General features: G+C 37.3%; 1 protein-coding gene across 1 annotated transcript in view; it reads left to right on the forward strand.

Annotated features, from left to right (window-relative positions):
• PRIM2 (DNA primase subunit 2) overlaps positions 1 to 25,183 on the forward strand; it is a 328,016-nt gene that overhangs the window by 270,572 nt on the left and 32,261 nt on the right. The window contains exon 12 of the mRNA XM_080805924.1: positions 7,285 to 7,367. Within this exon, the coding sequence (XP_080662050.1) occupies positions 7,285 to 7,367 (83 nt within the window). The remainder of the gene's footprint in view (positions 1 to 7,284; positions 7,368 to 25,183) is intronic.

The following is a 25,183-nucleotide window of genomic DNA, read 5'->3' on the forward strand; positions in this document are numbered from 1 at the left end:
ATAATCACAAACAGAATTTTAAGGAAGATGCTTGTCGTGTCCAGAGCACTAAAAATATGCCTTTTCTTTCATATTTAATAGAAGAAAGGTAGCCAGCACTGGTATACACAGTGAGCAGTTATCATCACTTCTGTCACTTACTTAAGGTGCCTCTAGAAATGCAGATTAGCAATCCTCCACCCTCAGGTTTATGAAGTCAGATTTATTTGCAAGTGCCCTGGATAATTTTTATGTCTTCTAAACTTTGAAACCCATTACCAGATACTTCAATTGAGAAAAATCTGTTACTTTTCTTAGCAGCCACACCAAGCAGTTCACTTACTTTTAATTTGGCCTAGTAAAATCCCCAGGGATTCCTCTATCATGTCAAGACCCTAGAACACCTCACTTACATTGTTGATTTTTATTAGATTAAATGCAGGATTTTATATAGCTTATTTCTTATGAAATTGAATCTTATTTATTCCAGTCCTTTCTGTTTGTTTTATTTTGTAATTTAAACCCTATCAGTTAAAAAATAATATACTTAGCAAACAGTAAGCTCATGTTTATTAGAAACCTTGATCTGTCCTTTTCTTAATGAATAATGTTTTTAGAGCACTTTTAGGTTCACAGCAAAATTGAGCAGAGGGTAGAGAGTGCCTTCTCGCATAGTCTCTGCCCCTAAACTTGCACACCCTACCCCCCCCCCCATCAGCCTCATCCTGCACCATAGTGGTTTGTCATGTGTGAACTGAGAAGAATATGTAATCTGCTGTTCTGGATATAGCTGTTATATAGATATCAGTTATATTAATTGATGGTGCTTTTATTTATTTTTTATTTTTTTTGAATTTATTTATTTATTTATTTTTAAAATTAACATATAATGTATTATTAGTCCCAGGGGTACAGGTCTGTGAATTGCCAGGTTTACACACTTCACAGCACTCACCATAGCACATACCCTCCCCAGTGTCCATAACCCCACCACCCTGTCCCTATCCACCCCCCCACCTCCTCCCCCCCCCCCCCCCCCCCCCCCCCGCCAACACTCAGTTTGTTTTGTGAGATTGAGAGTCTCTTATGGTTTGTCTCCCTCCCAATCCCATCTTGTTTCATTTATTCTTTTCTTATCCCCCAAACCCTCTACGTTGCATCTCCACTTCCTCATATCAGGGAGATCATATGATAGTTGTCTTTCTCCAATTGTTGATGATGCTTTTAAATTCTACGAATATTGTTGCTGATTTACTGCCTGCTGGGTCTGTCCATTTCTGATAGAAAGGTGTTGATGTCTCAGACAGTGGATACATCAGTTTCTTCTTGCAGTTCTGCCAGTTTTGCCTCTTGTTTTTTGATGGTCTGTTGTTAGAAGGATACACGTTAAGGACTATTACATCTTCCTGGAGTATGTGTCCCTTTCTCATTATGTAGTATCCTTGATAAATTTCCTTGCTCTGAAGTTTTTATATTACCTTTATTTATCCTCTGATGTTCTCGTCTTTAGGTAGGTCTGAGTTTCTGGCCTATATTGCTTTCCTTCTCTTTGAAGAACAACTTCTTAACATATCTTGTCTTACAGGTTCACTGACAACAAATAATGTCACTTCTGATTTGTCTGAGAAAAGTCTATTACTCCTTGTCTTTTGAAGATAATTGCACAGGGTACAGAATTCTAGATTTGTGGAGGTCCCCCCCCCCTTCTCTACTCTTTAAGTATTTCAGTCTAAAAACAGTCAGTCAGTCAACCAGTCACTCCACTCTCTTGCTTGTATGGTTTCTGAGGATAAGTTAGATATAATTGTTATCTTTGCTTCTCTGTAAGTAAAGTGTTTTTATATCTGGCTTCTTTTAAGATTTTTTTTCTTTATTTTTGGTTTTCTGAAGTATGAAAGTGGTATATCTAAGCTCTATTTTGGGGGGCATTTATAGTGCTTGTTCTTTGGACTTCCTGGATCTGTAGTTTGGTGCCTGACATTTATTTGGGGAAAATTCTCTGTCACTGTTGCCTCAATATTGCTTCTGTTCCTTCCTTTATCTCTTCTTCTGGTATTCTCACTGCCACCTTTCATAGTGTCCCACAGTTCTTGGATATTCTGTTCTTATTTTTTTTAGTTCTCTTTTTGTTTTTCAGTTTTAGAAGTTTCTATTTGATACATCCTCAAGCTTAGAGATTCTTCCCTCAGCCATGTCTACTAATAAGCCCATCAAAGACATTCTTCATTTCCATTACAGTGTTTTGGATCTCTAGCATATCTTTTTGATTCTCAGGATTTCCATCTTTCTGCTTACATTACCTGTGTTTATACATTGTCTCTTTTTCCCGTTAGAGCTCTTAGCATTAGTCAGTTATTTTAAATTCTTGGTCTGATAATTCTAATATCCCTGCAGTATCTGACTCTAGTTCTGATGTTTGTTCAGTCTCTTCAAACTTTATTTTTTGCCTTTTGATAAGCCTTGTAATTTTTTCTTAAAAGGTAGACGTGACATATTGGGTAGAAAGAATTCCAAAAATAAGCCTTTGGTAATATGGTGGTACATAGGGAGGTGAAGAGGGTGGTATTCTGTAGTCCTGATTAGTCTTTTAGTGAGCCTATGGCCCTGGGCTATGAATTTCAACATGACTCTCAGTTATTCCCCCCAGGTGGGACAGGATGGCTAGGAGAGACTGGAGTTGTATATCCCCCCACCCTGCTGGAGGTTAGGCTCTCATAAAACCCCAGAAGTTTAGGCTCAGGTAATATAGTTTGTTCTGAGGGCAGGATAGCTCTAGAGTGTCAAAATGGTTACTTTTCCCCTCCCCATGCCAAAAGCACAAGAGAATTTCTCTGTTACTTACCATGAGCACCTGGTAGAGCTCCTGGAAGTTAAGCTTACAAAGTATAGGGCCTCCCCAGGACTAGGTCTCCTTGGAGTTTTAAACTCTCAGATTTGTCCAGACTTCAGAAATGTGTCAGTTATAGGTTAGGTTTTTCCTACCCCAGCACTGCTTCCTCCAGAGATTTCTGTTCTAGTATGTTGTGATTCTCTGTAGCTGCCTCTCTCTTCAAGTGATCTTATTCTCTGATGAGTCTAAGCAGAGTTGTTGATTTTTCAGTTTGTTCAGTTTTTTCCTTGCTAGGACATAGTGATGACATATAAGCCTCTCTTGAGCCAGACTGGAAACCAGAAGTCTCTGTCCTTTTCCTTTTATAAAACTATTTCGTCCCGTGTTGATATTATTTCATTAAGTAGCACTTCTTGGAATGATTATTCAACCAGTTGTGAATCTGTGTGTAACTATACTCCAGACTATGTTTATCCATCTCTTCCACAAACATACGTTGGAAGGCTTGTCAAACACGTAACTGGGTATGCATTCACTTCATTTTCAGTTACTTACTTCAGCCCTTTCTAGTTTTGAGGATCGCTTTCTCTGATGTGGAAGATAGACAAAATTAACAGGAGTTACCGAGTTTTACTGTCTTTCTGTCATCTGTTAAAATAACACCAGCTTCTCTAAGTAGGAATCTGGTTTTTCTCTGTTCTGCTTATTGTCAGTGTAGCTTTAGAACACTTTTTTGTGACCTTTAGTACCTTGGCAATCCTCACTTTCTTCTTGGCTTTGTCCTTTGTTACCTTTTTCATACAGATACAGTCATTATTTCAAATGTAATTTGGATAATTCAGTTAATATCTTTTTTTGTGTTCTTTAATAATTCCTGGGCTGAACCAAGAATTCCTTGTGCAGCCTCATTTCTTTCTTTTTGGGATCTTTTGAAATTTCATTATCAAGATGGGTTTTTTTTGAGAATCATAATGATAGCTAATACATGTTGAGTGTTTATTGTGTGCCAAGAGCATATAAGAGCTTTATATTTCCATTGTTACAAGAGTTCTGTGAGTGATTATTTCCCTCACTTGACAGAAAGGGAATCTGAGTCAGCAACAAGATATAAAATTTACCTATGGTCTCCCACTTAGTAATTGGTAAACTGAGATTCAAACACTGACATTTTAGCTCCAAACTCTCTTAACCAGATGTTGCACAGCTTCTTAAAATGTTTCCTTATACTAAAAATTATTATAGTTTTAATCTGAATGAAGTGTAAGCTATGACTTTTTGTGAATTTTATTATTTGTAGGAGGCCATAATCATGGATGTTTTTATTTATAGTGACGATTTTTGGTAGACACATTTGTTTGGCATCTAGGCTTTTTTCTGTTTTTGCGCAACCAACTTCCCATTGTTTTCATTAAAAATGCACAATTGTTATCAAAGCCATCTATGAAAAGCCCACTGCAAATATCATTCTCAATGGAGAAAAACTGAAAGCTTTTCCACTCAGGTCAGGAACACGGCAAGGATGTCCGTTATCACCACTGCTGTTCAACATAGTACTAGAAGTCCTAGCCTCAGCAATCAGACAACAAAAAGAAATTAAAGGCATCCAAATTGGCAAAGAAGAAGTCAAACTATCACTCTTTGCAGATGATATGATACTATATGTGAAAGGCTCCACTCCAAAACTGCTAGAACTTGTACAGGAATTCAGTAAAGTGTCAGGATATAAAGTCAATGCACAGAAATCAGTCGCATTTCTTTACACTAACAACAAGACAGAAGAAAGAGAAATTGAGGAGTCAGTCCCATTTACAATCGCACCCAAAACCATAAGATACCTAGGAATAAACCTAACCAAAGAGGCAAAGAATCTATACTCAGAAAACTATAAAGTACTCATGAAAGAAATTGAGGAAGACACAAAGACATGGAAAAATGTTCCATGCTCATGGATTGGAAGAACAAATATTGTGAAAATGTCTATTCTACCTAAAGCAATCTACACATTTAATGCAATCCCTATCAAAATCCCACCCATTTTTTTTAAAGAAATAGAACAAATAATCCTAAAATTTATATGGAACAAGAAAAGACCCTGAATATTGAAAGGAATATTGAAAAAGAAAGCCAAAGTAGGTGGCATCACCATTCCAGACTTCAAGCTCTATTACAAAGCTGTCATCATCAAGACAGTATGGTACTGGCACAAAAACAGACCATATAGATCAATGGAACAGAATAGAGAGCCCAGAAATAGACCCTCAACTCTATAGCGATCTAATCTTCGACAAAGCAGGAAGGAATGTCCAATGGAAAAAAGACAGCCTCTTCAACAAATGGTGCTGGGAAAATTGGACAGCCACATGCAGAAAAATGAAATTGGACTATTTCTTTACACCACACACGAAAATAGACTCAAATGGATGAAGGACCTCAATGTGAGAAAGGAATCCATCAAAATCCTTGAGGAGAACGCAGGCAGCAACCTCTTTGACCTCAACCGCAGCAACTTCTTCCTAGGAACATCACCAAAGACAACAGAAGCAAGGGCAAAAATGAACTATTGGGATTTCATCAAGATCAAAAGCTTTTGCACAGCAAAGGAAACAGTTAACAAAACCAAAAGACAACTGACAGAATGGGAGAAGATATTTGCAAACAACATATCAGATAAAGGGCTAGTATCCAAAATCTATAAAGAGCATATCAAACTCAACATCCAAAGAACAAATAATCCAATCAAGAAATGGGCAGAGGACATGAACAGACATTTCTGCAAAGAAGACATCCAGATGGCCAACAGACACATGAAAAAATGCTCCACATCACTCGGCATCAGGGAAATACAAATCAAAACCACAATGAGATACCACCTCACACCAGTCAGAATGGCTAAAATTAACAAGTCAAGAAATGACAGATGCTGGCGAGGATGCGGAGAGAGGGGAACCCTCCTACACTGTTGGTGGGAAGGCAAGCTGGTGCAGCCACTCTGGAAAACAGTGTGGAGGTTCCTCAAAAAACTGAAAATAGAGCTACCCTACGACCCAGCGATTGCACTACTGGGTTTATATCCTAAAGATACAAACGTGGTGCTCTGAAGGGGCACATGCACCCGAATGTTTATAGCAGCAGTATGTCCACAATAGCCAAACTATGGAAAGAACCTAGACGTCCATCAACAGATGAATGGATAAAGAAGTAGTGGTATATATATATATACACACACACACAATGGAACACTATGCAGCCATCAAAAGAAATGAAATCTTGCCGTTTGCGATGACGTGGATGGAACTAGAGGGTATTATGCTTAGCAAAATAAGTCAATCGGAGAAAGACAACTATCATATGATCTCCCTGATATGAGGAAGTGGAGATGCAATGTAGGGGGGTTGGGGGGGTAGGAAAAGAAAAAATGAAAGAAGATGGGATTGGGAGGGAGACAAACCATAAAAGACTCAATCTCAAAAAACAGACTGAGGGTTGCTTGGGGGAGGGGGGACGGGAGAGGGTGGTGGGGATATGGACATTGGGGAAGGTATGTGCTATGATGAGTGCTGTGAAATGTGTAAACCTGGCGATTCACAGACCTGTACCCCTGGGGATAAAAATACATTATATGTTTATTAAAATAAATAAATTAATTTTTAAAAAATGCACAATTGTTTCAGTTTAACTAATAGATCCATTATCTGTGTACCTAAAAAAAGTAATCTGACTTCCTATATTACATTTTAAAATAAGATATTTAATTTATCATTGCAGCATCTTATTAAAACATCTCAACTTTTCTAGATTTTGGCCTGGTAATACAGCTTTTACATTTTAGTTCTTTTGTGTTCTTATTTATGCAAATATTTACTTGTCCATCTTTATTATTGTGTTACTCTTGAAGTACTACAGAGGTAACATGTATCTATTATAAGTTATTTTCCTATAAAACACTTTTCTTTTTGTCTGTCTCATTCCTAACAGTGATTCCTCTGAATTTATATGGATTTTACTCTCTGGGAAATAGACATCTGAAAATGATGTGAGATTTTTATATTTCTTAGAGTTTGTACTTTTTTTTTTTATATTATCTTTCTTCTTGTAGGCTTTTACTGTAATTTTTTAAAATACCAATAATATGTAAGATTGTATAAAGTTTTTAGATCAACTACAGCTTTGTGATTATCTCTGCTTGTTAGCAAGTAGCATAATTAAAACTGTTTCCTCTTCCTAGTGAGTGGGCAACTTCACCCAAGAATGCTGTAATGTTTTATGTAACTCTTGAGCCTGTAGTACCCTGATAACTGTACAACTAAGTCGTCATTTAGATAAAGAGAGGAAAGCAGTTGCACCCATGGGCAATTAACTTTTTTATTAATAAGCTGTTAGACAATTAAGGGGAGCTTAAACAGTCTCTCGAGTGTGGTATTGTACCAGGTCCTGGGTAAATAACCTTGGTGTGTCGGCTTGTTTTTTGTTGTCAGGGTGCCCATTCCGTCACAGCGATCAGGAGCTGCTGAAACAGAAGTTGCAGTCCTACAAGATCTCTCCCGGAGGGATTCACCAGGTAGGTCAGATTCTGCCAGGCATCCTCAGTAATGAGGTGCCACACCGTTCCTCTTGGTTTCACTGACTATTCGTCAGGCCTCACATCACACACCCTATCTTCCAGGAGGAGGAAGCAAAAACCTTGACTTGCCCGGCTTCCAGTCCTTGGAAATTCTGTTCTTCTGTCTGCTAGGCTGCATTCTTTTCTTGGTAATAAAGGAAGTTGGAAGGCTTTTTTTTCCTCTCAATTTGTTTTACTATCTCAATTAAGAACATTTTTAAAAAATAAATTTTTAGAGGAATGTACTGAAGCATGTTAATGAAGCTGAAAATTAATGCCACCATATTTTATTTTGGGAAATTGTTTTTTGTGCTGCATGTAGGTTAAAGCAAAAGATAACATAGTGGCTAAATGTTTTGATAGGCATCACGTCTTGCTGTGTTAAATCTGCACTTCTGATGATAGTTCATTAGGTTGAATAACCTGCCAAAATACTTTGTCTTATAAATAATTGAGATTAAAAAAAAAAAGAAATACCCAAATGTAAAATCAAATATTTAAGAGCAATTTAGTAAATGTGCTTTTAAAAATATAGTGGCATTGCTGTCTATAGTGTTCTTTAGAATTGACATGGAATTTGAGGAGTCCAAGAGGAACATTGGCTTCCTTAGCTTAAGAAGCAATATATGTTTTAGAGCTGGAACATCCAAATCATTATGTATCCTCAGTTATTTTTTCTTAAAGAAAATAAGTACTCTAGAAACCCTACTTCTTTTACAATGTCCAAAATTTAGATTAAATCTAGTTAATTCAGTTCAAATCTTGGAGTTTTACGGTACTCTGGGTAAAGCAGTGCTCAAGGTGCTATTTTAAGATGCAAAGAATCCTATAAATCCTGCTCCTACAGAACCGGAGTCTGGGGAGAAACATATGCCAAGTGTAATGAGAGAGGTACACATAGAAGGTCTTAGGTTTTCTGAAGAGGAAGAATGATAACCAATTGGGGAAGCCAAGGAATATTGAGTGGAAGAGATCCTCTTTTTTTTTTTTTTTTTTAATGTTGCTATTTTAATTCTAGTTAGTTAACATACGGTATGATATTAGTTCCAGGTATACAACATAGAGATTTGATAATTCCGTACATCTCCCGGTGCTCATCAGAACAAGTGCAGTCCTTAATCCTCACCACTTACTTAAGTCATCCCCCCACCCACTTCCCCTGGTAACCATCAGTGTGTTCTCTAGAGTTAACAGTCTGGTTTTTGGTTTGTCTCTCCTTTTTTCTTGTTTTTTTTTTTTCGCTTCTTAAATTCCACATATGAGTAAAGTCATATAGTATTTGTCATTCTCTGACTTATTTTGCTGAGCATTATGCGTTCTAGCTTCATCCATGTCCTTGCAAATGGCAAGACTTCATTCTTTATTATGGCTGAATAATATTCCATTATGTATATATACCACATCTTTATCTATTCATTAGTTGATGGACACTTTGGCTACTTCCATATTTTGGCTATTGTAAATAGTGCTGCTATGAACATAGGGGTGCATGTATGCTTTTATTTTTTTATTTTTTATTTTTTTTGCATGTATGCTTTTAAATTCATGTTTTTGTATTCTTTGGGTAAATACCCAGTAATGTGATTGCTTGATCATAAGGTAGATCTATTTTTAACCTTTTTTTTTTTTTAAGATTTAAATTTTAGGTAGTTAATATACAGTGCAATATTGATTTCTGGAGTAGAATTCAGTGATTCGTTACTTACATACAACACCCAGTGCTCATCATAACATGGACCCTCCTTAATACCCTTCACCCATCTAGACCATCCCCCACCCACCTCGCTTCCTGATTCCTCAGTCTGTTTTCTAACATTAAGAGTCTCTTATGGCTTGTTTCCCTCTCTCCTTTTTTCTTTTCCCCCTTCCCGTATGTTCAGCTGTTTCCTTTCTTAAGTTCTACATATGAGTGAGATCATCTGGTATTTGTCATAATATACTCTGGTTCCATCCAACTCATTGCAAATGGCAAGATTTCGTTCCTTTTGATGGCTGAGCAATACTCCATTGGGATATGCGTGTGTGTGTGTGTGTGTGTGTGTGTGCATGCGCCTATACCATATCTTTTTTATCCATTCATCAGTCGATGAACATTTGGGCTCTTTCCATAATTTAGCTATTGTTCATAATGCTGTTATAAACATTGGGTGCACCTTCATATCTGTAATTTTGTATCCTTTGAGCAAATACCTAGCAGTGCAGTTGCTGGATCATAGGGTAGTTCTGTTCTGTTTTGTTTTTTTTTTTTTAAAGATTTTATTTATTTATTTGAGAGAGAGAGAGCCTGAGAGGAGAGAGGTCAGTGGGAGAAGCAGACTCCCTGCTGAGCAGGGAGCCCAATGTGGGACTCTATCCTGGGACCCCAAGATCATGACCTAAGCCAAAGGCAGTCACTTAACCAGCTGAGCCACCAGGCGCCCTAGGATAGTTCTTTTTCGTAACATTTTGAGGCACCTTCATACTGGTTTGCAAAGTGGCTGCACCAGTTTGGATTCCTACCAAGAGGGTTCCCTTTTCTCCACATCCATACCAACACTTGTTTCTTGTGTTGTTGATTTTAGCCATTCTGACAGATATGAGGTGATATTGTAGTTTTGATTTGCATTTTCCAGATGGTAAATGATGATGTGAACATCTTTTCATGCACCTCTTGACCATCTGTGTGTCTTCTTTGAAGAAATGTCTGTTCATGTCTTTTGCCCATTTTTAATTGGATTACTTAGTTTTGGGGTGTTGAGTTTTGGATTACTGGCTGTGTTATTGCAGATATCTACTCCCATTCCATAGGTTGCCTTTTAATTTTGTTGCTTGTTTCCTTTGCTATGCAGAAGCTTTTCATTTTGATGTAGTCCCAATAGTTTATTTTTACTTTTGTTTCCCTTGCCTCAGGAGACATATGTAGAAAAAAATTGTTACTGCCAATGTCACAGAGGTTACTTACTGCCTGTATTCTCTTCCAGGATTTGGTGGTTTCAAGTCTCACATTTAGGTCTTTAATCCATTTTGAATTTATTTTTATGTTTAGTGTTAAGAGAGTGGTCCAGTTTTGTTACTTTGCTTGTGATTGTTCAGTTTGTTGAAGAGACCTTCTTTTTCCCAGTGGATAGTTTCTGCTTTGTTGAAGATTAATTGACCATATAATTGTGGTTTTATTTCTGGGCCTTCTATTCTGTTGCATTAACGTATGTGTCTATTTTTATGCCAGTATCATAGTGTTTTGACCACTACAACTTTGTAATATAACTTGAAGTGTGGAATTGTGAGCCTCCAGCTTTACTTTTCAAGATTAACTTGGCTATTCCAGGTCCTTTGTGGTTCCATACAAATTTAAGGATTATTTGTTCTTTGAGAGAACTAGAAATTTTGATAGGGACTACATTAAATGTGTAGGTTGCTTTGGGTAGTATAGACCTTTTAATAGTATTCTTCCATTCCAGTCCATGGACATGGAATGTCTTTATTTATCTTTGTGTCATTTTCAATTTCTTTCATCAGTGTTTCATAGTTTTCAGAATACAGGTCTTTCATCTCTTTGGTTAGGTTTATTCCTAGGTATCTCATTACTTTCGGTGCAATTGTAAATGGTATTTTCTTAATTTCTGTTCTTGTTGCTTCATTATTAGTGTATAGAAATGCAACAGATTTCTGTACATTGACTTTGTATCCTGTGACTTACTGAATTCTTTGATCAGTTCTAGCATTTTTTAGTGGAGTCTTCCAAGATTTCTTTATACAGTATCACATAATCTGCAAATAGTGAAAGTTTTACTTCTTCCTTACCAGTTTTGTGTCTTTTTTTCCTTTTTGTTGTCTGATTGCTATGGCTAGGACTTTTAGTACTATGTTGAATAAAAGTGATGCAAGTGGAAATCCTTGTCGTGTTCCTGACCTTTTTTTCCCCATTAACAATGATGTTAGCTATTGGTTTTTCACATAGGGCTTTTATTATGTTGAGGGATGTTCCCTTTAAACGTACTTTGTTTAGGGCTTTTATCATGAAAAGATGTTGCACTTTGTCAAATGCCTTTTTTTTTTTTCCATCTATTGAAATGATCATATTGTTCTTATTCTTTCTCTTTTGGATGTGACCATCTCATGTTGATTGATATGGGAATGTTGAACCACCCTTGCAACCCATGAATAAATCCCACTTGATCACGGTGGCTGACTTTTTAAAATGTATTTTGGATTTGGTTTGTTAGTATTTTGTTGAGAATTTTTGCATCTATGTTCATCAGGGGGTATTGGCCTGTATTTTTCTTTTTTTTCAGTGGAGTCTTTTATCTGGTTGTGGTTATCAGAGTAATGGCCTCATAAAATGAGTTTGAAAGTTTTTCTTTTCTATTTTTTTGGAATAGTTTGAGAACAATAGGTATTAACTCTTCTTTAAATGTTTGATACAATTTGCATGTGAACCCATCTGGTTGGGGACTTTTTGGGGGAGTTTTTTTTTAATACTAATTCAATTTCTTTTCTGCTAATCAGTCTGTTCAACTTTTCTTTTGCTTCCTGTTTCAGTTTTAGTAGTTTATATGTTTCTAGGTATTTATCTATTTCTTCTAGGTTGTCTAATTTGTTGGCGTATAGTTTTTCACAATATTCTTTTATACTTGTTTGTATTTCTGTGGTGTGGTTGTTATTTCTCCTCATTTTTTTTTAAGATTTTATTTATTTATTTGACCGACAGAGATCACAAGTGAGCAGAGAGGCAGGCAGAGAGGGAGAGAGGAGGAAGAAGGCTCGCTGCCGAGCAGAGAGCCCGACGTGGGGCTCGATCTCAGGACCCTGAGACCATGACCTGAGCTGAAGGCAGAGGCTTTAACCCACTAAGCCACCCAGGCGCCCCTCTCCTCATTTGTAATTTTATTTGAGTCTTTCCTCTTTTTAATAGGTCTGGCTAGAGGTATATCAATTTTATTGATTATTTCAAAGAACCAGCTCCTGGTTTCATTGATCTGTTCTATTGTTTTTTTTTAGTTTCTAAATCATTTATTTCTGCTCTAACCATTATTATTTCCTCCCATCTGCTGGTTTTAGATTCTGTTTGTTGCTCTTTTCTAGCTTCTTTAGGTGTAAGGTAAGATTGTGTATTTGAGAGTTTTCTTGCTTCTTGAGGTAGGCCTGTATTGCCATATATTTTCCTCCTAGAACTACTTTTGCTGTAGTCCAGAAGTTTTGGGCCATTGTGTTTTCATTTTCATTTGTTTCAGTGTACTTTTTTATTTCTTCTTTTATTTCCTGGTTAATACATTCATTGTTTACTAGCATGTTGTTTAATTTCCATGTATTTATGGTCTTTCCAGGTTTTTTCTAGTTGTTGACTTCTAGTTTCATAGTGTTGTGATCAGAAAAGATGTATGGTAAGACTTCAGTCATCTTGAATTTGTTCAGAGTTGTTTTGTGGGCTGATATGTGATCTGTTATAGAGAAAGTTCTGTGTACACTTGAAAAGAATGTGTATCTTCTTGTTTTAGAATGGAATGTTCTGACTATATCTATTAAATCCGTCTCTTCCAGTGTGTCATATAAAGTAATTGTTTCCTTGTTGATTTTCTGTTTAGATGATCTATTGTTGTAAGGGGGGAGTTAAAGTCCCCTACTATTACTGTGTTATTATTGACTAGTTCCTTTATGTTTGTTATTCACTTGTTTAATGTATTGTGTGCTCCTATGTTTAGTACATAAATATTTACAATATTCTTGTTGTATTGTCCCCTTTATTATGATATAGTAATTTTTTTACTTTGTCTTCTGTTACAGTCCTTGTTTTAAAGTTTGTTTTGTCCAGTATAAGTATTGCTACTCTGGCTTTCTTTTCCTTTTTTTCCTTTTTTTAAAAGATTTTATTTATTTATTAATGAGAGGAAGAGAGAGAGAGACAGAGGGAGAAGCAGGCTCCCCGCTGAGCAGGGAGCCCAATATGGGACTCAATCCCAGGACCCCAGGATCATGACCTGAGCTGAAGGCAGGTGCTTAACTGACTAAGCTACCCAGGCACCCATAGTGCAGCTTTCTTTTGACATCCATTTGCATTAAATGTTTCTCCATCCCTTCATTGTCAATACGTGGGTGTCTTTAGGTCTAAAATGAGTCTCTTGTAGGCTGCATATAGTGGGTCTTCTTTTTTTTAACCCACTCTGTTACCTCGTGTCTTTTGATTAGAGTCTGTTTACATTCAAAGTAATTACTGATAGATAATGTATTTATTGCCATTTTATTATTTGTTTTGTGGTTGTTTCTGAGGATTTTCTCTGATCTTTTCTTCTCCCTTTCATGATTTGCCTCTTTTCTTTAGTGATATATTAGGATATCTTTCTCTTTATTCTTTGCATTTTTATTAGTGGTTTTCTATATATGGTTTCCACTAGGTTTTTATATAGTCTCTTTTGCATATAACAGTCTATGTTGAATTGATTATTAAGTTTGAACCCATTTTTTATTACTTTCTTCCCCACTTTTTAGGTGTATTCTGTTATATTTTATATTCTATTATTTTGTGAGTTCCTTGACTGATTTTTTACAGAAATACTCATATTTAGGTGTTTCCTACCCTTATACTGTCACTTTTGGTCGGTCTCTTCCACTCAGTGTGTTCCCTTTAATATTTCTTGCAGATCTGGCTTAGTGGTCATGAACTACTTTAGTTTTTGTTTGTCTGGGAAACTCTTTACCTGTCCTTCTATTCTAAGTTGATAGCTTTGCTGGATAGAATATTTTTGGCTGCAGAATTTTCCCATTCAGTACTTTGAATATATCATGACAATCCATTCTGGCTTAGAAATGTTCTGCTAAAAATAATCTCCTGCTAGCTTTATGGATTTTCCCTTGGAAGTTTCTGTCTTTTTTTGTCTTGCTGGTTTGAAATTTTTCCTTTATCAGTATATTTTGCTAATATAGTTATAATATGTCTTGGCATCAGTCTGATTTTGCTGCTTTTGGTGAGAATTCTCAGTGCCACCTGGATCTGGGTATCTTTTTCCTTCCCCAGATGACAGAAGTTTTCGAAAGTTTTTGAAAGTTTTGAAAGTATTTGAAGTTATCTCTTCAAATAAATTCTCTGTCCCCTTCTCTCTCTCCTCCTTCTTCTGGGACTCCTATAATGTGAATGTTACTATGTTTGATAGAGTGAGAGTTCCCTAAGTCTATTCTCATTTTGTATAATTCTTTTTTGTCTTTTGTTCAGCTTGATTACTTTCCTTTACTCTGTTTTCTGTGTCATTAAGTCATTCTTCTGCTTCTTCCAGCCTGCTGTTCATTCCATCAGGTGTGTTTCTTATTTCTTGTATTGTGTCCTTTTCCTCTGCTATGTTATTCCTTGTCTCTGTTAAGGGTCTCACTCATGTCTTCCACTCTTTCCTCTAGTCCAATGAGTATCCTTATGATCATTACTTTAAATTCTCTATCAGGCATGTTACCTGTATCTCTTTTGCTTAGATCATTGGCCATGGTGTTTTCCTGTTCTTTTATTTGGGATAAATTTTTCTCTCTTCCCATTTTGTCTAAGTCTCTGTATCTCTCTCTTGTGTTAGGAAAGTCAGCCACGTCTCCTGCTTTTGTGGTTAATGGCCTTATGAAGAAGTGGTCCTGTAGTGCCCTGCCACGTAGTACCCTCTGTTCCCCAGGGCCTGATGCTTCTGGGAGTGTTTCCAGTGTGTGCTCTGTGAGCTCTGCTATTTTGTCCTGGCTGCTCTATCCATCAGACTGGTCATCTGCAAAAGCTATCTTTGCCCGTTGTGAACAGTGTTTCGTCCCTAGCCTGACTCTTGGCATGTTTTAAGTAAGTGTATTCTGGTCTATTTGTGAAATGAGACCTATTGCTACTGCTGCCAGAACTGAGGCTCTACGAAACTCCTGAGTCAGGGGACATGGTGTGAGCAGGTGTTTGGGCTGGATTTCTGGGGGAGAGGGTCTGAGCTCTGGGACTGAGGCAAGGTGAGTGGGAAGGGCAATTCCACCAGAGTGTGGGGGGACAGTGCTTGGTATAAGCAAGTTTGGTAGCAAATGTCAGTATTGCACTGCTTCCCACAGGTGGCTCTGTGCGTATGCTGGGCCAGGGAGGGAAATGGCACCCTCCAGTTCATTTGTTCCTAGCGGAGTCTCATGAACACTTTCTCTGTGGGATGCCTACCAAGATGAGCAAATAATCTCTTCACTGTTTGCCCTAGACACTCTTCAGATTGCTCTTCCCAGACTGTGTGTTCCCCAGACTATTTGCCCTGCCTGTTCTCCAAGAGCAACCCCGGTACCCTCCAAGCTCTCCCAGAGCCAAGCCTGCTGACCTTTAAAACTCCAGGCTTTAAGCCCTGCTGGTTGCAAGAACTCAAGAAATTCATCCCCTCTCACTTTTCAAGCCAATTGCTATAAGGATTTCTTTTCCCATGAGCTGGCCTGTGAGTTGGTGTGTCTCTTCCTCTTTTCCACGACCAGGGCTCCCTCCCTATGCAGTGGTGACTCCTTTCTCCCAAATCATATCTCTGTACTTCCTACCTTCTGTGATGTGGCCTCTTCTCTACCTTTCATTGTGGAGTTTGTTCTGCCAGTCTTCAGGTCAGTTACTGAGGTATTAAGGATGATTTGTAGTTATCTAGTTGTAGTCATGATATGGGGCGAGCCTGGGTCCTCCTCTTCTACTGCCACCTTTCAACCTCCAAAAGATAAACTCTTTGAATTATGCCAGGGTTGGGGGGTGGAGAGTGGGATTTAGGAAAAGAGAATGCAAAAATAAAACACTGTCAATGTATAGATTATTAGGATTTCAAGCTTAAGATAATGCAAGTCCCAGTACATAAACATTAATAGACAACTTAAAAGAAGTTGGTTTGAGAGATTAGGTTTAGAGGAGGGATTTCTTTTCTTTTCTTTTTCTTTTTTTATAATTTAAATTCAACTTCATTAACATATGTAGTGTGTTAAGAGTTTCAGGGAGTAGAATTTAAGGGTGGGATATTTAATTGGCAGACAAAATACGGATTTGTCCTACATTAGAGAAGTCAGAACTGGAAATCTGATGTTCTTCCCAGTTAGAAATGTGGAACTGTGGGGTTGGAAGGAACATGAGGAAGCTATTCTCTCTCTCTCTCTCTCTTTTTTTTTTTTTTTAAGATTTTATTTATTTATTTGACAGAGATCACAAGTGGGCAGAGAAGTAAGCAGAGGGTTGGGGGGAAGCAGGCTACCCGCTGAGCAGAGAGCCCGACGTGGGGCTCGATCCCAGGACCCCGGGACCATGACCTGAGCCGAAGGCAGAGGCTTTAGCCCACTGAGCCACCTGGGCACCCTTTATGGAGCCACATATGATATGATGTGCCCATGGATGCACAGCTAATATGTCAGTGGTAGAACCAGAACTGAAGTCAGACTTTCTACTCTGCTTTTTTTCTTTTTTTTCTTCTCTCATCCCCAGTTTACTTAAGGGTGATTATCATGAGTTTTTTTTGTGTTTGTGGGAGAAAGTAAGAACAAGATAATGGAGAGAGGAGGTAGGGTGTCAGAAGCCATGTCTTAAAGTGGAATCTTGGCCAAAGCTTCCCTTTTGTCAGCAGTGAGAAATGAAATCAGAAAAGACTGAACAAAAAATGGAGAGAAGGGAAATACATTAGGGAAAAGAAGTATCACACAGGTCACAGAGAATTTTGAGAAGAGGGCCCATATGTGTCCTTCATAGCAGAGAGACTGTGTAAAAGGAAGACTGAGAAAAGGTGACTGGGGGTGTTGAGTGGGTTACCCCACCTTGATTTGGTGAGAGGTATCAACGTAGTGGTGGAAATCAAAAGCCAGATCACATTTACTTAAGACATGAATGAATAAAAGACAGTGAATTGGATTTGTAGATAATATAAGTGGCCTTTTAAAAAAAATGTGCTAGTGAAAGGGATGACAGAGATGTTAGTTTAAGCATCTTGGGATGGTTTATGCTAGAGGAGACCTGAGCCTGTCTATCGCAAGAGACGAAAAGAGTAATCTTGATAAAAATATTTTTTAAAAGATAATTCCTCAGGAACCAAGCAGGATTAACTTTTCTTTCCTTTACATCATGACTATACTGTATAAGCCTTTGCTCTTAAACTATTTACACAAGATTATAATTATTTAATTGTTCATCTTTGCCAGTAACTTTTAAGTTTGCTGAAAGGAGGATTGGATTTTTTTTTAAACTTTATCTCTCATAGTAATTCAGTGAGTTTGCATTTGGTAGGTACTGAAAAAATGCTGGAAAATTAAGTGGGCATATTTTTGCATGAGGTGGGTGCTAGAGTGTGCTTGTGTAGAAAGAGGCAAATAGGAACTCAATGACACAGGTGAAACCCTTGTTGAAGAAGGGAGGCTATATACTTGCACAAAAGGGTGATGACTGCAAAGGGCATATCTTTCAGCCAATGCAGGACCATAGAGAAGAACTTAGAGGTAAAGCAAAGGGAAGTTGGTAGAATGTATTAAGTGGCCTTACTCTTCCTTGTGAAAGAAGAGGTCTGGTCAGTAGCTTATGGTAGAGGTTAAGAATGGCATTTTGGATATAAGAAAGGTTAGGAGCTATTGATAACAAATTTGATAGGGAATCTAGAAAAAGAGAATTAGAGGCTTGTTTTAAGCCATTAGAAAGAATCACTTTTTTAAAACTATAGGCAATTACCATGTCTATTGGGAATATCAATGTTTTATTTAATAGTAATGACTGTGTGTTAGAAAGTGGAAGAGGGACTGTAAAGTATCCCCCAAACTGAGAAGGCACTTTGATACCGAAAAACAAAGCAACGCCATATAGAGTACAGAGTTTTATTCAAGGTAGCTTGCTGACAGGATCGAACAGGCAGGGATCTGACAGCTGCACATCTATTTTCCTTAGAATCCAGACCTTAGTCTGTGATTTTATAGAGTGAGGGAGCATGCAGGAGGGCACTGTAGTGAGGTCCAAGGATTTGCATATACTTCCTTGATAGCTAAAATTTAACAGACCTTGTGGTGCCATCTGTGCATCAGAAATAACTATGTTATTTCTAATAGTTATCTAAACATATTTAGGGAAGACCAGGATAAGCCTCCCTGTATTCTGGTCATGGCATATATTAACCTCCAAGGGGTCTGGAACACATAGCACCAAGGGAGGTCATCATGTAAACACGGACAAGGTGGTGGGCCAAAGATGGAGTCAGTGTGGTCAGTGCTCCTACACTGTGTTTGCATATGGTTTGCTTTTTGACTCCATTGCATTCCTCCTTTTCCTTTCAGCCTGTAAGTAGATCCCTTACTCAGTTGAAGCTGATCAGTAATTTCCACATCAGGCTTTGTACCTGCATTGTAACCTTTTATCTGAGATGAACACAGATGTATAGTGCATGTGGGCAAGCTGTAAATAATATTTGGCTTTCATCTGATGTCTTTTTTGAGTAGATCTCAGTAGAGTGAAGCAGCTGGGGGACTGTGTTCTAAAGGGCAGAAAGTTGATGAATGAAAAATCCATGTAAAACATTGTGATAAATGCTTAGTCGCAGGTTGGCATGAGTGCAGATTAAATCTTAAAAACTCCAAGTGCACTTTAAAATATTGAAAGTCAAGAAAAACATCATTAAAATGCACGTAAGGTAAAACTCAATGCAGCTACTTTTATTTCCAAGAAAAACTACTTGAGAAAGATACCTTCAACTATTAAAAAAAAAAAAAAATAATAGGGGCGGGCAGGGAGAGGGAGAGGGGGAGAGAAAATCCCAAGCAGACTTCATGCCCCGCACAGAGCCCAGTGCTGGACTCGATCCCACGACCCTGAGATCACGACCTGAGCTGAAATCAAGAGTCAGATGCTTAACCAATTGAGCCACCCAGATGCCCCTGATAATCAGAATCTTGATCAGAAAAGAGATCATTGTGACTTAAATGACATCACCTACTTTTTTAAAAAGCACGATCAGAGGATCACATTTTTTCCTTTTTGAATGAGCTTGGTATCCCGCTTAAGAAAATTGAAAAACAGATTTAACAGCAATTGAACAACAGAATAAAGCCAAAGAGAATGCACAGCCCAGCATTTATCCCTCAACTCTCCCCAAAAAGACATTAACACAGATGTCAGTTCACCAATAAGCCATCAAGATTCTAAACATTTATACCCTGGCAACACAGCTTAAAAATACATGATGTAAAAAGAGAGAACTGAAAGCAAAACTAGACAAATCCATAGTTATATTGAAGAGTTCACTTCTCTTTCGGTAATTAATAGAATAAATAGACAGAAAATCAATAAGGATATAGAAGAATTGAACAACACTGTCAACCATCTTAATCTAATTGACATTTGTAAAACATACTACCCGAACCAGGTGAATATACATTTTTTTTCATGTATCTATGAGACATTAACCCAGATATATCATATTCTGGGTCTTAAAAAATCCATTACAAATCTGAATGAATTAGAGTCATACAAAATATGTTTTCTGACACTAACCATGACAGTAAGGCAAGAAAAAGAAGGGAAAGGTAGAAAGGAAGAAAGAAAACCTTTCTCTATTCTCAGATAATGTGAATATCTATGAAAAAAACATCACAGAACCTATCAAAATGCTATTATAACTAGAAGTTTGCAGGATAATAAGCCAATATCTAAAAATTAATATTTCTTCTAGTGAACAAATGGAAATTAAAAGTTTTGGAAATACCATAGGCAGTAGTACCTAAAAGAAATAAACACTTTTTAAAATGTATTTATCTAACAAAATATGTGCAAGATCTCCATGTTGAAACACTTTACACTGAAACACTAATGAACGTAATCAAAGAATAAAGTTGTAGATGCTCATTTACCTGATTTTAAGACTAAAGTAAGTCTTAGTAAGTAGTAAAACTACTGTAATCAAGACAGTGTGATATTAGAGAAATTATAAACATAGAGATCAGCTGGACAAAACTAAAATTCCAGAAGTAGACCCACATATTTAAAAATGGGCAACCATTTATATACCAATAAGTTAAGCAACCTAGACAAAATGGATGCATTCCTGGAAAACTATAAACTTCCAAAACTGAATCAGGAAGAAACTGACAACCTGAATAGACCAATATCTAGTAATGAGATTGAAGCAGTGATCAAAAACCTCCCAAAAAACAAGAGCCCAGGACCTGATGGATTCCCTGGAGAATTGTATCAAACATTCAAAGAAGAAATAATACCTACTCTCCTGAAGCTGTTTCAAAAAATAGAAGGAAAAATTTTTATGAAGCCAGTATTACCCTGATCCCCATACCAGGCAAAGACCCCACCAAAAAGGAGAATTTCAGACCAATATCACTGATGAATATGGATGCCAAGATTCTCAACAAGATCCTAGCTAATAGGATCCAACAGTACATTAAGAAGATTTTCTACCATGACCAGGTGGGATTTATCCCTGGGATGCAAGGGTGGTTCAACATTTGCAAATCAATCAATGTGATAGAACAAATCAATAAGAAAAGAGAGAAGAACCACATGGTCCTCTCAATTGATGCAGAAATAGCTTTTGACAAGATACAACATCCTTTCCTGATTAAAACGATTCAAAGTGTAGGGATAGAGGGAACATTCCTCAACTTCATAAAATCTGTCTATGAGAAACCCACAGCAAATATCATCCTCAATGCGGAAAAGCTGACAACCTTCCCTTTGAGATCAGGAACATGACAAGGATATCCGCTCTTGCCACTGTTGTTCAACGTAGTATTAGAAGTCCTAGCAACAGCAATCAGACAACAAAAAGAAATAAAAGGTATTCAAATCGGCAAAGAAGAAGTCAAACTCTCTCTTTGAAGATGACCTGATACTTTATATGGAAAATCTAAAAGACTCCACCCTCAAACTACTAGAACTCATACAGCAATTCAGTAATGTAGCAGGATACAAAACCAATGTACAGAAATCAGTTGCTTTCTTATACACTAACAATGAAAATACAGAAAGGGAAATTAGAGAATCAATTCCATTTACTATAGCACCAAGAACCATAAAATACTTGGGAATAAACCTAATCAAAGAGGTAAAGGATCCATACTAGAGGAACTACAGAACACTCATGAAAGAGTTCTTCACTTCATGAAGAAGACACAAAAAGATGGAAGAGCATTCCATGCTCATGGATTGGAAGGATAAACATTGTTAAAATGTCCATACTGCCTAGAGCCATCTATACTTTCAATGCCATCCTGATCAAAATTCCACCAGCATTTTTCAAAGTGCTGGAACAAACAATCCTAAAAGGTGTATGGAACCAGAAGAGATCCCGAATTGCTAAGGAAATGTTGAAAAAGAAAAACAAACCTGGGGCATCACATTGCCTGATTTCAAGCTTTAATGTAAAGCTGTGATCACCAAGACAGCATGGTACTGGCACAAAAACAGACACATAGACCAGTGGAAGAGTAGAGATCCCAGATGTGGACCCTCAACTCTGTGGTCAAATAATCTTCAACAAAGCAGGAAAAAATACACAGTGGGGAAAAGACAGTCTCTTCAATAAGTGGTGCTGGGAAAATTGGACAGCTATGTGAAGTAGAATGAAACTTGACCATTCTCTTACAAAGATAAACTTGAAATGGATAAAAGACCTCAACGTGAGGCAGGAATCCATCAAAATCCTAGAGGAGAACAAAGGCAGTAACCTCTTTGACAGTGGCCACAGCAACTTCTTTCAAGACATGTCTCCAAAGGCAAAGGAAACAAGCGAAAATGAACTTTTGGGACTTCATCAAGATCAAAAGTTTCTGCACAGCAAAGGAAACAGTCCACAAAACAAAGAGGCAACCCACGGAATGGGAGAAGATATTTGCAAATGACACTACAGATAAAGGGCTGATATCCATGATCTATAAAGAACTCCTTACACTCAACACACAAAACAGATAATCCTGTCAAAAAATGAGCAGAAGACATGAACAGACACTTCTCCAGTGAAGACATACAGATGACTAATAGACACATGAAAAAATGTTCATCATCCTTAGCCATCAGGGAGTTTCAAATTAAAACCACATTGAGATACAATGTGAGGTTTGAGATACAAAGCTTACACCAGTTAGAATGACCAAAATCAACGAGACAGTAAACAATGTGTGTTGGAGAGGATGTGGAGAAGGGGGAACCCTCTTACACTGTTGGTGGGAATGTAAGTTGGTACAGCCACTTTGGAAAACAGTATGGAGATTCCTCAAAAAGTTAAAAATAGAGCTACCCTATGACCCTGCAATTGCAGTACTGGGTATTTACCCCAAAGATACAGATGTAGTGAAAAGAAGGGCCATCTGTACCCCAACATTCATAGCAGTAATGGCCACAGTTGCCAAACTGTGGAAAGAGCCAAGATGCCCTCAACAGATGAATGGATAAAGAAGTTATGGTCCATATATACAATGGAGTATTATGCCTCCATCAGAAAAGATGAATACCCAACTTTTGTATCAACATGGATAGGACTGGAAGAGATTATGCTAAGTGAAATAAGTCAAGCAGAGAAAGTCAATTATCTCATGGTTTCACTTACTTGTGGAGCATAGGGAATAACACGGAGGACATTGGGAGATGGAGAGGAGAAGTGAGATGGGAAAAATCAGATGGGGAGACAAACCATGAGAGACTGTGGACTCTGAGAAATAACTGAGGGTTTTGGAGGGGAGGGGTGTGGGGGTTGGATGAGTCTGGTGGTGGGTATTAAGGAGGGCACATATTGCATGGAAAAGAAAATTAAAAAAATAAAAATAAAAATGGGCAACCAACTTTTAAACAAAGGTGTCATGGCAGTTCAATAGGGAAAGTATTGATATTCTTTTCAACAAGTTGTAGAATAGCTGAATGTCCATATGAAGAAAAAAAGGAAAGAACCTAGCCTCATACCTCATATCTTATATAAAAATTAAATTGAAGTGGATTGTAGACCTAAATGTGAACTTTTCAGCAGATTCAGTGTCTGATGAGGCTCTGCTTCCTGGTTCATAGATGGTTGGCTTCTCATGTATCCTTACACAGCAGAAAGGGGAAGGACCTCTCTGGGCTATCTTTTATTAGGGCAGTAATCACTTACCAAAGGTCCTATATCCTAATGCCATCGAACTGGGGGTTAGAATTAAACATATGAATTAGGGCACAATTGTGGTACATTCAGGGCAAATACTTTCTACTGTTTTTTAGCTAGTCTGATTAATGCTTTTTTGATAATGTTGATCAAACATTAGTGGACAAGAGTTTTTGGTTTTGATGAAATCTACTGTTTTCCTTTGTTACCTGTAGTTTTGATATAGTCCATTGTCAAATTCAGTGTTACAAACATTCACACCTGTATTTTCTTGTTATAAATCCATAATTCTGACTCTTACATTAGATTATTAATCCATTTGAGTTAATTTTTGTATATGGTATGATATAAGGGTCCAATGTCATTATTTTCCATGTGGATAGCCAGTTGTCCCGGCACCATTTATTGAGAAAACTGCCTATTGTAATGGTCTTACACCCTTGTCAAAACTCAGTTGGACATGGAATGGTTTATATGGATTTATTTCTGGACTCTTAGTTCTGTAGCATTGGTCTATATGTATATGTCTGTCTCTTTGCCAGTACCACAAGTTTTTGATTACTGTAGCTTTGTAGTAAATTTTGAGATTAGAAAGTTTGATTCCTCCATATTTGTTGTTCTTAGTGTGTATTGGCTATTTAGAGTCTTTTGCAATTCCACATGAATTTGAGGATTATCTTTTCCATTTCTGCAAAAAAGGCTTTTGGATCTTTCATAGGGATTGCATTCAATCTGTAGATTGCTTTGGGTAACATTGATACATTAACAAAATTGTCTTTTAATCCATGAACGGGGATTTCTTTCCATTTATTTATGTCTTTAATTCCTTTCAGCAATGTTCTGTAGTTTTCAGCATTACATGTCTTTCATCTCCTGAGCAAAATTTGTTCCTGGATATTTCATTCTATTGAATGCTGTTGTAAATGGAATTTCCATTTTCTGATTGTTCATTGCTACTACTAGAAATACAACTGATTTCTATGTGTTGTTCTATCCTATAGCTTTGATGAATTCATATTTTTGTTCTAATAGTTTTTAAATGGATTCTTTAAGGATTTTTCTGCAAAATAGATATCTGTGAATAGGTATAGTTTTACTTTTTTGTTTCCATCTGGATGCCTTTTATTTCTTGCTAGTTGCTCTGACTAGAATTCCAGTACCATTCAACAAATGGCAGCAGTGAAAGAAGGCATCCTTGTCTTTTCTTGATCTTGGAGGAAGGCTTTCAATATCTTACCATGATTATGAGGTTAGTTGTAGGTTTTTCATAAATGCTCCTCATTATGTTAAGGAAGTTTTCTTCTATTCTTAGTTTATATGTGGGTCTGGGTGTGTTTAGTCATGAAAAGGTGTTGGATATTGTCAGATGCGGTTTTTGTCCTCCATTCTATTAATGTGATGTATTACATCAATTGGTATTCATATGTTGAAACACCCTGGCATTACTGGGATAAATCTGACTTGGTCATGATTTATAATAGTTTTTAATGTACTGTTGGATTTGGTTTGCTAGTATTTTGTTGAAATTTTTGCATCTATATTCATTAGGGATACTATCTGCAGTTTTCTTTTGATGTTTTTGTTTGGCTTTGCTGTCAGGGTAATGCTGACCTCAAGGATGACTTAGAAAATGTTGACTCCTCTTCTATTTTTGGAAGAGCCTGAAAGGGATTGGTGTTAATTCTCCGCTAAATGTTTAGTAGAACTGACCAGTGAAACCCTCTGGTGCTGGGCCTTTCTTTG

Source organism: Martes martes (genome assembly GCF_963455335.1).
Source record: "Martes martes genome assembly, chromosome: 6".
NCBI lineage: Eukaryota > Metazoa > Chordata > Mammalia > Carnivora > Mustelidae > Martes > Martes martes.